This window comes from Bombina bombina, chromosome 5 (genome assembly GCF_027579735.1).
Source record: "Bombina bombina isolate aBomBom1 chromosome 5, aBomBom1.pri, whole genome shotgun sequence".
In the NCBI taxonomy this organism is placed as follows: Eukaryota; Metazoa; Chordata; class Amphibia; order Anura; family Bombinatoridae; genus Bombina; species Bombina bombina.
The window spans coordinates 24367017-24383675 of NC_069503.1; the positions used below are offsets into that span (position 1 = coordinate 24367017).

Consider the following 16659-nt stretch of genomic DNA (forward strand, 5'->3'; position numbering starts at 1 on the left):
CTGTTACTCACACACAACATTTGTGATATATTTCAGTAACTGTTACTCACACACGACATTTGTGATATATTTCAGTAACTGTTACTCACACACGACATTTGTGATATATTTCAGTAACTGTTACTCACACACAACATTTGTGATATATTTCAGTAACTGTTACTCACACACAACATTTGTGATATATTTCAGTAACTGTTACTCACACACGACATTTGTGAAGTAGACAACGTGATTTCAAAAAGTGTATTTTGTCAATAAACAGAAAACCTTCTCAAAAGAGACATCACATAAAATAGCAACAAAATATTTTAATGTAATTTCTTATAATGTACTGTACCTAGTAATAAAAAGTGTGCTGTTTATACACTTTACTGTTAATATTTCAGCATTAATTCACATACTATTTAGGGTTTCACAATTCACTTCTCATCACAATTTAGATAAAACATGTAATCTTTAATTTAAATGGGAGGAACCCTTCTATTTAAAAGGACACTGAACCCAATTTTTTTCTTTTGTGATTCAGATAGAGCAGCAATTTTAAGACTTTCTAATTTACTCCTAATATCAATTTTTCTTCATTCTCTTGCTATCTTTATTTGAAAAAGAAGGCATCTAAGATAAGGAGCCAACCAATTTTTGGTGTAGAACCGTGGACAGCACTTGTTTATTGGTGGGTGAATTTATCCACCATTCAGCAAGAACAACCCAGGTTGTTCACCAAAAATGGGCCGACATCTGAACTTACATTCTTGCTTTTCAAATAAAGATAAAAAGAGAATGGAGAAAATTTGATAATAGATTAAATTAGAAAGTTGCTTAAAATTGCATGCTCTGTCTGAATCACGAAAGAAAAAGTTTGGGTTCAATGTCCCTTTAATAAAGGGGTCTACTGTTTCTCTAAGTGAATTAGACTAGTAAACTTTTACCTCACAAGAAAGATATCCCTAGTAACTAATACCACAGGTTATCATCTGTATTCTAGGGAGGTGTGTGACTACTCGAGAGAAAGGTCTCTCTATGTAAAACAGTGTCAGGTCCTAACCTCTCTGGTGCCTAGTGTTAGAGATGACCACTGGTTATCAAATGCATAGTAGAGAATCAAAATGTCTTTTAAAAGCTTTTTCCCACATTCCAACATGTGAAAGCCACACTCCCATGCTTTATTAAGAGACCTTGCTTTAGCGTAAGTTTTCTTAATTTTGTGCATACAAACGTCTTCTCCCCTGTATGAATTATTTGGTTTTTATAAGGTCTTTTTGTTGTTTTCCACATTCTATAAATGTATTTTTACCCTGTATGACTAATCTGGTGTTTTAGGAGAATAGACTTGACTGAAAAGCTTTTCCCACATTCTGTACAAGTGAATGGCTTCTTCCCTGTGTGGGTCCTTTCATGATATGTGAGATGACTCTTTAGTGTGAAACGTTTCCCACATTCTGTACATGTGAATGGCCTCTCCCCTGTGTGGATCCTTTCATGATCTGTGAGATGGCACTTCTGTATGAAGGATTTTCCACACTCCGTACACATGAACGGTTTCTCCCCTGTATGAATCCTTTGATGCATTCGGAGATCTGACCTGTAGGAATAACTTTTGCCACATTCCACACAAGTAAATAGTTTCTCCCCTCTGTGGATACTCTCATGAACAGTGAGGGTACTTCTTTGTGTAAAACATTTCCCACATTCTCTACAAGCAAAAGGCTTCTCCCCTGTGTGCGTCCTTTTATGATACATGAGATTACTGTTATGTGTAAAACATTTCCCACACTCTGTGCACATGAATGGTTTCTCCCCTGTATGAATTCTTTGGTGTAATAATAGACCTTTCATATAAGTAAAAGTTTTTCCACATTCTTTACATATGAAAGGCCTTTCCCCTCGGTGTATATTTTGGTGGTTTAGAAGATACGACTTGCTTGCAAAACTCTTCTCACACTCGGTACATTTGAAAGGCTTCTCCCCTGTGTGGTTTTTTTTGGTGTTTTAGGAGATATGACTTTTGCATAAAACATTTAAAACAGTCTTTACATTTGAAAGGTTTTATCCCTGTGTGAACATTCTGATGTTTTAGAAGATGTGACTTTAGTGCAAATCTTTTTCCACACTCTGTACAAGTAAACCGTTTATCCTGTGTGTGAAACATTTCCTGGGATTGAAGACTTTCTTTTTCTTTAAAACGGTTTGAAGACTCGGTAAATGTGTAAGGTTTCTCCTCTGTAGAAATCATTTGATGAGATAAGAGGTGATCTTTTTTTTTTACCTTCAAGTCTTTCTTAATATCGGTGCATGAGTCGTGTCCATAATCAGTGAGTTCCTCATCATCTTCCGTCGTCTGCTGGGAATAGTCATTAGAATTCAGTTCTTCTGGGCTGGATGGTAACAGTCTAATTTCTGCCGTTCTCTGATGAGGGTGTGTAATATTCAACCTATTATCTACAAAGAAGAAACAAAAAGACAAAATATGAATACAATTTAATATAATATAAATTTTACAATCCAGATTGTAGTAAAACCGGATTAATAAATTGTTGCTGATTAATACATTTTCTGCTATATGTTTTTTCAATATTATGCAACCTGAGTTTTCATTGTGAGGTTATACACAAGGACCATGCCCTTTAATGTCAGGGTGATATCATGCGGTACTAATAAAGCATCCTCATTATAGATAAATCCCAGAATGAATTCTTAAAGGGACAGTATACACAAATCTTCATTCAACTGCATATAAAAGACACTACTATAAAGAAGAACATGCACAGATACTGATCTAAACATCCAATATAAAACCTTTTAAAAACGTACTTAGAAGCTCCCAGTTTAGCACTGTTGATGAGGTTAGGCTGGACACCCAGTGAAAGGGGCTGGGAAAACAGGCAGAGCAGATCCCTCCCCTGCATATGAAAAGACCCAATGAACAAACAGGAGCTACAGGAATGTGTAGACAACTAAAACTTTGGGGCTTGGTTAGGAGTCTGAAAATCAGCACAATGTTATTTAAAAATAAGCAACTATACATTGTTACAAATACACCTAACAGATGGACTATATAAATAGGTGATCTACAAAACATTTATGCAAAGCAAAATCTAATGTACACTGTCCCTTTAACCAATCCCGTTCACTCTGCGGTCAGTGATTAGTGCAGTGCTGCCCCTACTTATATCTCCCTCCCACCTCTGGCAAAGACAACACTCGCAAGATGAGTTGTATGAAAACCTCAGGGGCTGATGGTGCAGGATTCTGTACTCAGGCAATAATGAGGATGACAGATTTGCTTTACCTATGGGTTTGCACTTTCACAAGAAGAAATAAGATGCTGCCGGCGGCCATATGTTTTAAAACAAATGAACGCTCACGTCTAGATACAGCCTGATTGTATGCACTAAAGAAACCACCAGTCCCTCAAAACCTTCCTTAAAGGGACATTATACTGCTGGGCACAAATACAGTGCCAGGATTAACACACACCAGGCTAGTTTCCTCCTGCGTCTGCAGGTTCTCTTGTTCTAACCCCTTATTGATGCTCGGCATCTTTACACTAAGTGCTGCCATTTTGGAGCTTAAAGGGACATGAAACCCAACATTTTTCTACTAATTCACAATTCAGAGAGAGCAGCAGTTTTAAATAACTTTCCAATTTACTTCTTTTATCTAATGTGTTTTATTCTCTTGGTATCCTTTGCTGAAAACCTAGGTAGGCTCAGGAGCTGCTGATTTGTGGTTGCACATATCTACCTAATGTTATTATTGGCTTATCCATGTGCATTGCTGTTTCTTCAACAAAGGCTACCAAGAGAATGAAGCAAATTAGATATTAGAAGTAAATGGGAAAGTTGTTTCAAACTGTTTGTTCTCTTAGAATATAAAAAGAAAAATGGTGGATTTTATGGCCCTTTAAGTATTCTCGCCCCCTGTGACAGAGTCGGTGCAAACTCACAACTCATATTATGCTCCTTATTATTTCTGAGAGCTTATTAATGTGTGTTATGTCAAATTAAACTGCAACAATGTACATCTTGTGCTCTTTATTGTGCATGCTTAAAGGGATATGAAACTACTACTTGCGCTGCGGAATCTGTTGGCGCTCTACAAATACCTGATAATAATAATAATAATAATACTTTAGTAAAAACAAAAATGCTAAGTCAAAGTTAACATAAAAAGAAACAGATTGTGGTAAAAACAGCAAACAGTTTACTTGTTTTATTGGAAAATGAGCACTTAACAATTCTCATTTATTAAGTATAACCACCTGCTTAGTGCTTTTGACCAAAGTGCACAGCACATGTATCAAAACGCTGGCAACTTTATTGACCTGTCAAAGTGCACTGCTTGTGTCACAGGATGCGAGAATACACGAGTTACAAGATGGCGCTGCCCTGTGTGACGATGTGGAGCTTAACCAAACATCACCTGTTATGGGTTAAAATAGGAACGGCTTAGGGGAGAGCTGCAGGCAAAACTACTAACCCTGTTATTGTAGTTCTACCCAGAAGTTTAATGACCATTAAATAAGAGTATCAGTATATAACTGTACAAGTATATAACTGTATCAGTATATAACTGTATCAGTATATAACTGTATCAGTATATAATTGTATCAGTATATAACTGTATCAGTATATAACTATCAGTATATGATTCTATCAGTATATAATTGTATCAGTATATAACTGTATCAGTATATAATTGTATCAGTATATAACTGTATCAGTATATGATTCTATCAGTATATAACTGTATCAGTATATAAATGTATCAGTATATGATTCTATCAGTATATAATTGTATCAGTATATAACTGTATCAGTATATAATTGTATTAGTATTTAACTGTATCAGTATATAACTGTATCAGTATATAATTGTATCAGTATATGATTCTATCAGTATATAACTGTATCAGTATATAATTGTATCAGTATATGATTCTATCAGTATATAATTGTATCAGTATATAATGCTATCAGTATATAATTGTATCAGTATATAACTGTATCAGTATATAATTGTATCAGTATATAACTGTATCAGTATATAATTGTATCAGTATATGATTCTATCAGTATATAACTGTATCAGTATATAAAATTGTATTAGTATATGATTCTATCAGTATATAATTGTATCAGTATATAACTGTATCAGTATATAACTGTATCAGTATATAACTGTATCAGTATATAATTGTATCAGTATATAATTGTATCAGTATATGATTCTATCAGTATATAATTGTATCAGTATATGATTCTATCAGTATATAACTGTATCAGTATATAATTGTATCAGTATATAACTGTATCAGTATATAATTGTATCAGTATATAATTGTATCAGTATATGATTCTATCAGTATATAATTGTATCAGTATATGATTCTATCAGTATATAATTGTATCAGTATATGATTCTATCAGTATATAACTATCAGTATATAACTGTATCAGTATATAACTGTATCAGTATATAATTGTATCAGTATATGATTCTATCAGTATATAATTGTATCAGTATATAACTATCAGTATATAACTGTATCAGTATATAACTGTATCAGTATATAATTGTATCAGTATATAATTGTATCAGTATATGATTCTATCAGTATATAATTGTATCAGTATATGATTCTATCAGTATATAACTGTATCAGTATATAATTGTATCAGTATATAACTGTATCAGTATATAATTGTATCAGTATATAATTGTATCAGTATATAATTGTATCAGTATATGATTCTATCAGTATATAATTGTATCAGTATATGATTCTATCAGTATATAATTGTATCAGTATATGATTCTATCAGTATATAACTATCAGTATATAACTGTATCAGTATATAACTGTATCAGTATATAATTGTATCAGTATATGATTCTATCAGTATATAATTGTATCAGTATATAACTATCAGTTTATAACTGTATCAGTATATAATTGTATCAGTATATGATTCTATCAGTATATAATTGTATCAGTATATAACTGTATCAGTATATAATTGTATCAGTATATGATTCTATCAGTATATAACTGTATCAGTATATAACTGTATCAGTATAGAATTGTATCAGTATATGATTCTATCAGTATATAACTGTATCAGTATAGAATTGTATCAGTATATGATTCTATCAGTATATAATTGTATCAGTATATAATTCTATCAGTATATAATTCTATCAGTATATAACTGTATCAGTATATAACTGTATCAGTATATAACTGTATCAGTATATAATTCTATCAGTATATAATTGTATCAGTATATAACTGTATCAGTATATAACTGTATCAGTATATAACTGTATCAGTACAGGTATACCCCGCTCATACAGCGGGTTAGGGACTGGAGCCCCGATGTAAAGTGAAAACCGCCTTAAAGTGAAACAAGGCAGTTTTAGCTTTCTTTTCACTTGCCAGTGTGTTTAAAAACTTGAAAAAAATGTTTGAACTAACATATATTAGGGGTACAATAGTGCTATGTTTAGCTTAACACTAGCACAGCACAGTATTCAATTAGCATTCAATCATATATCAGTATATGATTCTATCAGTATATAACTGTATCAGTATATAATTGTATCAGTATATAACTGTATCAGTATATAATTGTATCAGTATATGATTCTATCAGTATATAACTGTATCAGTATAGAACTGTATCAGTATATAACTGTATCAGTATATAATTGTATCAGTATATGATTCTATCAGTATATAATTGTATCAGTATATAATTGTATCAGTATATAACTGTATCAGTATATAACTGTATCAGTATATAATTCTATCAGTATATAATTCTATCAGGTGAAGAGAGAGGGTTGTAGATAGTTGCGCCACAATTAGAGCAATAGTAGTTATATAGTGAAAAGCTCTATGAGGATGTCCAATGCTTGCTGCTATTAGTAATGTCTCATTCCTCCTGGGTGAGACGAAAGTAGTGAGGATTGGAATCGGGTGTGTTCTGATAGCGCTTGCAGAAGATGTTCCTCATAAATTGGTGGGGGGGGGGGGAAGAAAGCAAAAATGGGAATATCCCCAGATGAGTGGTGAGTAATTGAGATCAAAATGAATGATAATAAATGCTCACCTGTTAGATCACAGGGATCAGCGACGAGTAGAAATGGATGGTGTATGTTAACACCAAAGCAAGAGTAAGGGAGGCAAGGGAATATGCCCCCAAATAAATATTTGGATGTATGAATATATGTAGTTGTATATAAACAGTTTGTATATATTCTTTATATATAATATATATAATATATATAATGTTAGTTAAGTATGCTGGATCAAAAGGCAACCACTTAGTTACTGTGGAAACGGTTGTTGTGGAAACGGAGGCTGCTTGTGGGAACTTCCAATTCTTACCACACTGTAAATGTGGACAGAGGGTAAAATGGAAGGAAGTTCCAGTTTATTATAAGCTGATAACCAGAAGAAAAAAGTTTTATTTATAAGAAAAATATTTCAGTTAAAAAAGTGTGTAAAAAATATATATATTATATATAAATTGGCTAAAAACGAAAACAAAAGGTTTCTACAAATGTAACCGGAAAAACTGTGTGTGTTGCGAACATATCAGTAAAAACAAGGAAGAAAACAAATGGATCACAGATAATGAAAACAACAAATTTGAAATTGGTAGCTTGATGAACTGCAAATCCGAATTTGTTGTTTACCAGTTAACCTGTAGCTGTAATAAAATTTATATAGGTAGAACAAAAAGAACACTGAAGACTAGATTCTTGGAACACACAAAAAACATCACCAGTGATAAACCAGAATATGGTATTGGCACCCATTTTTGCTTTCTTCCCCCCCCCCCCACCAACTTATGAGGGACATCTTCTGCAAGCGCTATCAGAACACACCCGATTCCAATATAATTCTATCAGTATATAATTGTATCAGTATATAACTGTATCAGTATATAACTGTATCAGTATATAACTGTATCAGTATATAACTGTATCGGTATATAACTGTATCGGTATATAACTGTATCGGTATATAACTGTATCGGTATATAACTGTATCGGTATATAACTGTATCAGTATATAACTGTATCAGTATATAACTGTATCAGTATATAACTGTATCAGTATATAACTGTATCAGTATATAACTGTATTGGTATATAACTGTATCGGTATATAACTGTATCAGTATATAATTGTATCAGTATATAACTGCATCAGTATATAACTGTATCAGTATATAACTGTATCAGTATATAACTGTATCGGTATATAACTGTATCAGTATATAACTGTATCAGTATATAACTGTATCAGTATATAACCGTATCAGTAATCTTGCATCATTAAGGACTTGTGTCCGAAACGTTGCTGATTTTTTGATCTTGGCTCAATAAAGTAAACTATTCATTGAACTTGGTGGTGCGACTACTATCTCTGGTTAAAGTGAAACAAGGCAGTTTTAGCTTTCTTTTCACTTGCCAGTGTGTTTAAAAACTTGAAAAAAATGTTTGAACTAACATATATTAGGGGTACAATAGTGCTATGTTTAGTTTAACACTAGCACAGCAAGTATTCAATTAGCATTCAATAAATACTGTACCTGTAAAATAGTGACAATTACTGTAGTCAAGTTTGCCAGACTATAGCACTGAGAAACATATTGCCCTGTAATGCTGTAAACAGAGTGAACTGCGCATAACAAAATGGTGCCAGTCACTTTTCTCGCAATCTCACGATGATTACAGCACTGTTTCAAAATCCTTGGAGGTTGAACTTCATCTCCACAAAGCGCTGTATTAGCGAATCGCAGTAAAGTGAGGTATACCTGTATATAATTGTATCAGTATATAACTGTATCAGTATATAATTGTATCAGTATATAACTGTATCAGTATATAATTGTATCAGTATATAACTGTATCAGTATATAACTGTATCAGTATATAACTGTATCAGTATATAACTGTATCAGTATATAATTGTATCAGTATATAACTGTATCAGTATATAACTGTATCAGTATATAATTGTATCAGTATATAACTGTATCAGTATATAACTGTATCAGTATATAACTGTATCAGTATATAACTGTATCAGTATATAACTGTATCAGTATATAACTGTATCAGTATATAATTGTATCAGTATATAATTGTAACAGTATATAACTGTATCAGTATATAAATGTATCAGTATATAATTGTATCAGTATATAACTGTATCAGTATATAACTGTATCAGTATATAATTCTATCAGTATATAACTGTATCAGTATATAATTCTATCAGTATATAACTGTATCAGTATATAACTGTATCAGTATATAATTGTATCAGTATATAATTGTATCAGTAAATAATTGTATCAGTATATAACTGTATCAGTATATAATTGTATCAGTATATAACTGTATCAGTATATAACTGTATCAGTATATAATTGTATCAGTATATAATTGTATCAGTAAATAATTGTATCAGTATATAACTGTATCAGTAAATAATTGTATCAGTATATAACTGTATCAGTATATAATTGTATCAGTATATAACTGTATCAGTATATAACTGTATCAGTATATAATTGTATCAGTATATAACTGTATCAGTATATAATTGTATCAGTATATAACTGTATCAGTATATAACTGTATCAGTATATAATTCTATCAGTATATAACTGTATCAGTATATAATTATATCAGTATATAACTGTATCAGTATATAACTGTATCAGTATATAACTGTATCAGTATATAACTGTATCAGTATATAATTGTATCAGTATATAATTGTATCAGTATATAATTGTATCAGTATATAATTCTATCAGTATATAACTGTATCAGTATATAATTATATCAGTATATAATTGTATCAGTATATAACTGTATCAGAATATAACTGTATCAGAATATAACTGTATCGGTATATATAACTGTATCGGTATATAACTGTATCGGTATATAACTGTATCGGTATATAACTGTATCGGTATATAACTGTATCAGTATAAAATTCTATCAGTATAAAATTCTATCAGTATATAATTGTATCGGTATATAACTGTTTCGGTATATAACTGTATCAGTATAAAATTCTATCAGTATAAAATACTATCAGTATATAATTGTATCGGTATATAACTGTATCGGTATATAACTGTAGCGGTATATAACTGTAGCGGTATATAACTGTATCAGTATATAACTGTATCAGTATATAACTGTATCGGTATATAACTGTATCGGTATATAACTGTATCGGTATATAACTGTATCGGTATATATACTACTGAATATCTGCTGTAGTAAGGCCTCAGTGGGACGTTATCCCTTCTGGGAACTGTAGGTTTTATAGCCTCACTCACTAGAGGGGATAGACAGGAACAGTCTCCTTCTCTTGCACTTTCCTAAGCTCACAGCTTCATTAGTTTTAGACAAAAACAGTAACTTAGTGAGTATCAGACCTATAGTACAGGAAGTGCTAAACAGAACAGTAACTCAGCGAGTATCAGACCTATAGTACAGGAAGTGCTAAACAGAACAGTAACTCAGCGAGTATCAGACCTATAGTACAGGAAGTGCTAAACAGAAGAGTAACTCAGCGAGTATCAGACCTATAGTACAGGAAGTGCTAAACAGAAGAGTAACTCAGCGAGTATCAGACATATAGTACAGGAAGTGCTAAACAGAACAGTAACTCAGCGAGTATCAGACCTATAGTACAGGAAGTGCTAAACAGAACAGTAACTCAGCGAGTATCAGACATATAGTACAGGAAGTGCTAAACAGAAGAGTAACTCAGCGAGTATCAGACCTATAGTACAGGAAGTGCTAAACAGAAGAGTAACTCAGCGAGTATCAGACATATAGTACAGGAAGTGCTAAACAGAACAGTAACTCAGCGAGTATCAGACATATAGTACAGGAAGTGCTAAACAGAAGAGTAACTCAGCGAGTATCAGACCTATAGTACAGGAAGTGCTAAACAGAAGAGTAACTAAGCGAGTATCAGACATATAGTACAGGAAGTGCTAAACAGAACAGTAACTCAGCGAGTATCAGACGTATAGTACAGGAAGTGCTAAACAGAACAGTAACTCAGCGAGTATTAGACTATAGTACAGGAAGTGCTAAACAGAACAGTAACTCAGCGAGTATCAGACGTATAGTACAGGAAGTGCTAAACAGAACAGTAACTCAGCGAGTATCAGACATATAGTACAGGAAGTGCTAAACAGAACAGTAACTCAGCGAGTATCAGACCTATAGTACAGGAAGTGCTAAACAGAACAGTAACTCAGCGAGTATCAGACCTATAGTACAGGAAGTGCTAAACAGAAGAGTAACTCAGCGGGTATCAGCCCTATAGTACAGGAAGTGCTAAACAGAAGAGTAACTCAGCGAGTATCAGCCATATAGTACAGGAAGTGCTAAACAGAACAGTAACTCAGCGAGTATCAGCCATATAGTACAGGAAGTGCTAAACAGAACAGTAACTCAGCGAGTATCAGACATATAGTAAAGGAAGTGCTAAACAGAACAGTAACTCAGCGAGTATCAGACGTATAGTACAGGAAGTGCTAAACAGAAGAGTAACTCAGCGAGTATCAGACGTATAGTACAGGAAGTGCTAAACAGAAGAGTAACTCAGCGAGTATCAGACGTATAGTACAGGAAGTGCTAAACAGAAGAGTAACTCAGCGAGTATCAGACATATAGTACAGGAAGTGCTAAACAGAACAGTAACTCAGCGAGTATCAGACATATAGTACAGGAAGTGCTAAACAGAACAGTAACTCAGCGAGTATCAGACATATAGTACAGGAAGTGCTAAACAGAACAGTAACTCAGTGAGTATCAGACCTATAGTACAGGAAGTGCTAAACAGAACAGTAACTCAGCGAGTATCAGACATATAGTACAGGAAGTGCTAAACAGAACAGTAACTCAGCGAGTATCAGACATATAGTACAGGAAGTGCTAAACAGAACAGTAACTCAGCGAGTATCAGACATATAGTACAGGAAGTGCTAAACAGAACAGTAACTCAGCGAGTATCAGACCTATAGTACAGGAAGTGCTAAACAGAAAAGTAACTCAGCGAGTATCAGACATATAGTACAGGAAGTGCTAAACAGAACAGTAACTCAGCGAGTATCAGACCTATAGTACAGGAAGTGCTAAACAGAACAGTAACTCAGCGAATATCATACCTATAGTACAGGAAGTGCTAAACAAAACAGTAACTCAGCGAGTATCAGACATATAGTACAGGAAGTGCTAAACAGAACAGTAACTCAGGGAGTATCAGACATGTAGTACAGGAAGTGCTAAACAGAACAGTAACTCAGTGAGTATCAGACATATAGTACAGGAAGTGCTAAACAGAACAGTAACTCAGCAAGTATCAGACATATAGTACAGGAAGTGCTAAACAAAACAGTAACTCAGTGAGTATCAGACATATAGTACAGGAAGTGCTAAACAGAACAGTAACTCAGGGAGTATCAGACATGTAGTACAGGAAGTGCTAAACAGAACAGTAACTCAGCGAGTATCAGACATATAGTACAGGAAGTGCTAAACAGAACAGTAACTCAGCAAGTATCAGACATATAGTACAGGAAGTGCTAAACAGAACAGTAACTCAGCGAGTATCAGACATATAGTACAGGAAGTGCTAAACAGAACAGTAACTGAGCGAGTATCAGACCTATAGTACAGGAAGTGCTAAACAGAACAGTAACTGAGCGAGTATCAGACATATAGTACAGGAAGTGCTAAACAGAACAGTAACTGAGAGAGTATCAGACATATAGTACAGGAAGTGCTAAACAGAACAGTAACTCAGCAAGTATCAGACCTATAGTACAGGAAGTGATAAACAGAACAGTAACTCAGTGAGTATCAGACATGTAGTACAGGAAGTGCTAAACAGAACAGTAACTGAGCGAGTATCAGACATATAGTACAGGAAGTATAGTACGGTCATTTTTCAATTTTCATTTTTACAGACACATTACTTTTAGACTATGATTTAGGAGAGACTGTTGTAAGTTATTGCAAAAAAACACCACAGGTTGAAAGTGAGAGTATTTCTTCTGATAGGCCTATCTTTAGTTTGGGACCTATCGCATACCCCAGTTTATTTACTGCCATGAAAGTGTTTATTTTTTAAATGTTGACACCCCAAGGTATTGTATATGGTGTGCTTTGATTCCTTTGAAGCAACCGTTTTAGCCAAAAAAAATTGGAGAAAGTGTATGGTGGAAATTTTTCAATTTTCATTTTTACACACACTAACGGCTAGATCACGAGTTTTGTCGGTAAGGCTGTGCGGTGCTAACGCTCCTTTTTTTCTTACCGCTCCCTTTAAACAACGCTGGTATTACGAGTTTTCTGCAAGCCGGCGTTAGCCTCAGAAAAGTGAGCATTGAGCAAAATTTAGCTCCACATCTCACCTCAATACCAGCGTTGCTCACGGTAGCGGTAAGCTGGCAAAACGTGCTCGTGCACGATTTACCCATAGGAAACAATGAGGCTGAGCTGGGTGAAAAAAAACCTAACACCTGCAAAAAAGCAGCGTTCAGCTCCTAACGCAGCCCCATTGTTTCCTATGCTAAACAGAGCTAAACAGAACAGTAACTCAGCGAGTATCAGACATATAGTACAGGAAGTGCTAAACAGAACAGTAACTCAGCGAGTATCAGACATATAGTACAGGAAGTGCTAAACAGAACAGTAACTCAGCGAGTATCAGACATATAGTACAGGAAGTGCTAAACAGAACAGTAACTCAGCGAGTATCAGACCTATAGTACAGGAAGTGCTAAACAGAACAGTAACTCAGCGAGTATCAGACATATAGTACAGGAAGTGCTAAACAGAACAGTAACTCAGCGAGTATCAGACCTATAGTACAGGAAGTGCTAAACAGAACAGTAACTCAGCGAATATCATACCTATAGTACAGGAAGTGCTAAACAAAACAGTAACTCAGCGAGTATCAGACATATAGTACAGGAAGTGCTAAACAGAACAGTAACTCAGGGAGTATCAGACATGTAGTACAGGAAGTGCTAAACAGAACAGTAACTCAGTGAGTATCAGACATATAGTACAGGAAGTGCTAAACAGAACAGTAACTCAGCAAGTATCAGACATATAGTACAGGAAGTGCTAAACAAAACAGTAACTCAGTGAGTATCAGACATATAGTACAGGAAGTGCTAAACAGAACAGTAACTCAGGGAGTATCAGACATGTAGTACAGGAAGTGCTAAACAGAACAGTAACTCAGCGAGTATCAGACATATAGTACAGGAAGTGCTAAACAGAACAGTAACTCAGCAAGTATCAGACATATAGTACAGGAAGTGCTAAACAGAACAGTAACTCAGCGAGTATCAGACATATAGTACAGGAAGTGCTAAACAGAACAGTAACTGAGCGAGTATCAGACCTATAGTACAGGAAGTGCTAAACAGAACAGTAACTGAGCGAGTATCAGACATATAGTACAGGAAGTGCTAAACAGAACAGTAACTGAGAGAGTATCAGACATATAGTACAGGAAGTGCTAAACAGAACAGTAACTCAGCAAGTATCAGACCTATAGTACAGGAAGTGATAAACAGAACAGTAACTCAGTGAGTATCAGACATGTAGTACAGGAAGTGCTAAACAGAACAGTAACTCAGCGAGTATCAGACATATAGTACAGGAAGTGCTAAACAGAACAGTAACTGAGCGAGTATCAGACATATAGTACAGGAAGTATAGTACGGTCATTTTTCAATTTTCATTTTTACAGACACATTACTTTTAGACTATGATTTAGGAGAGACTGTTGTAAGTTATTGCAAAAAAACACCACTGGTTGAAAGTGAGAGTATTTCTTCTGATAGGCCTAGCTTTAGTTTGGGACCTATCGCATACCCCAGTTTATTTACTGCCATGAAAGTGTATATTTTTTAAATGTTGACACCCCAAGGTATTGTATATGGTGTGCTTTGATTCCTTTGAAGCAACCGTTTTAGCCAAAAAAAATTGGAGAAAGTGTATGGTGGAAATTTTTCAATTTTCATTTTTACACACACTAACGGCTAGATCACGAGTTTTGTCGGTAAGGCTGTGCGGTGCTAACGCTCCTTTTTTTCTTACCGCTCCCTTTAAACAACGCTGGTATTACGAGTTTTCTGCAAGCCGGCGTTAGCCTCAGAAAAGTGAGCATTGAGCAAAATTTAGCTCCACATCTCACCTCAATACCAGCGTTGCTCACGGTAGCGGTAAGCTGGCAAAACGTGCTCGTGCACGATTTACCCATAGGAAACAATGAGGCTGAGCTGGGTGAAAAAAAACCTAATACCTGCAAAAAAGCAGCGTTCAGCTCCTAACGCAGCCCCATTGTTTCCTATGGGGAAAGAAAATTTACGTCTGCACCTAACACCCTAACATGAACCCCGAGTCTAAACACCCCTAATCTTACACTTATTAACCCCTAATCTGCTGCCTCAGCTATCGCTGACACCTACATGATATTATTAACCTCTAATCTGCCGCTCCGGACACCGCCGCCACCTACATTATACTTATAAACCCCGAATCTGCTGCCCCCAACATCGCTGACACCTACATTATACTTATAAACCCCTAATCTGCCTCCCCAACGTCGCCGCAACTATATTAAATTTATTAACCCTTAATCTGCCACCGCCAACGTCACCGCCACTATAATAAAGTAATCAACCCCTAAACCTAAGTCTAACCCTAACCACCCCTAACTTAAATATAATTTAAATTAAATGAAATTAATTTAACATAATTAAATAAATTAATCCTATTTAAAACTAAATACTTACATATAAAATAAACCCTAAACTAGCTACAATATAACTAATAGTTACATTGTAGCTAATTTAGGATTTATTTTTATTTTACAGGCAACTTTGTATTTATTTTAACTAGGTACAATAGTTATTAACTATTTAATAACTACCTAGCTAAAATAAAGACAAAATTACCTGTAAAATAAATCCTAACCTAAGTTACAATTACACCTAACACTACACTATCATTAAATTAATAACCTAAACTACCTACAATTAATTACAATTAAATTAAATAAACTAAATTACGGAAGAAAAAAAAAGAATTACAAGAATTTTAAACTAATTACACCTAATCTAATCCCCCTAATAAAATAAAAAAGCCCCCCAAAATAAAAGAATTTCCCTACCCTATACTAAATTACAAATAGCCCTTAAAAGGGCCTTTTGCGGGGCATTGCCCCAAAGTAATCAGCTCTTTTACCTGTAAAAAAACCCAAAAACAATACCCCCCAACATTACAACCCACCACCCACACACCCCTACTTTAAAACCCACCCAATCCCCCCTTAAAAAAACCTAACACTAACCCCCTGAAGATCACACTACCTTGAGCCGTCTTCACCCAGCTGGGCACAAGTGGTCCTCCATACAGCAGAAGTCTTCATCCGATCGGGGCAGAAGAGGTCCTCCAGACGGTAGAAATCTTCATCCAGGCGGCATCTTCTATCTTCATCCTTCCGGAGCGGGTCCATCTTCAATCCAGCCGACGCGGAGCATCCTCTTCAAAAGAAGTCCTAACGAAGAATGAAGG

The 16659-nt window shown here is 34.7% G+C and overlaps 1 protein-coding gene across 1 annotated transcript in view; it reads right to left on the reverse strand.

Moving 5' to 3' along the window:
• Positions 1-542: 542 nt before the first annotated feature.
• LOC128661250 (uncharacterized) overlaps positions 543-16659 on the reverse strand; it is a 138306-nt gene continuing 122189 nt past the window's right edge. Inside the window, exons 8-9 of the mRNA XM_053715526.1 lie at positions 2270-2442; positions 543-1989 (exon numbers count right to left, since the gene is read on the reverse strand). Of these exons, the coding sequence (XP_053571501.1) occupies positions 1294-1989; positions 2270-2442 (869 nt within the window). The 3' untranslated portion in view covers positions 543-1293. The remainder of the gene's footprint in view (positions 1990-2269; positions 2443-16659) is intronic.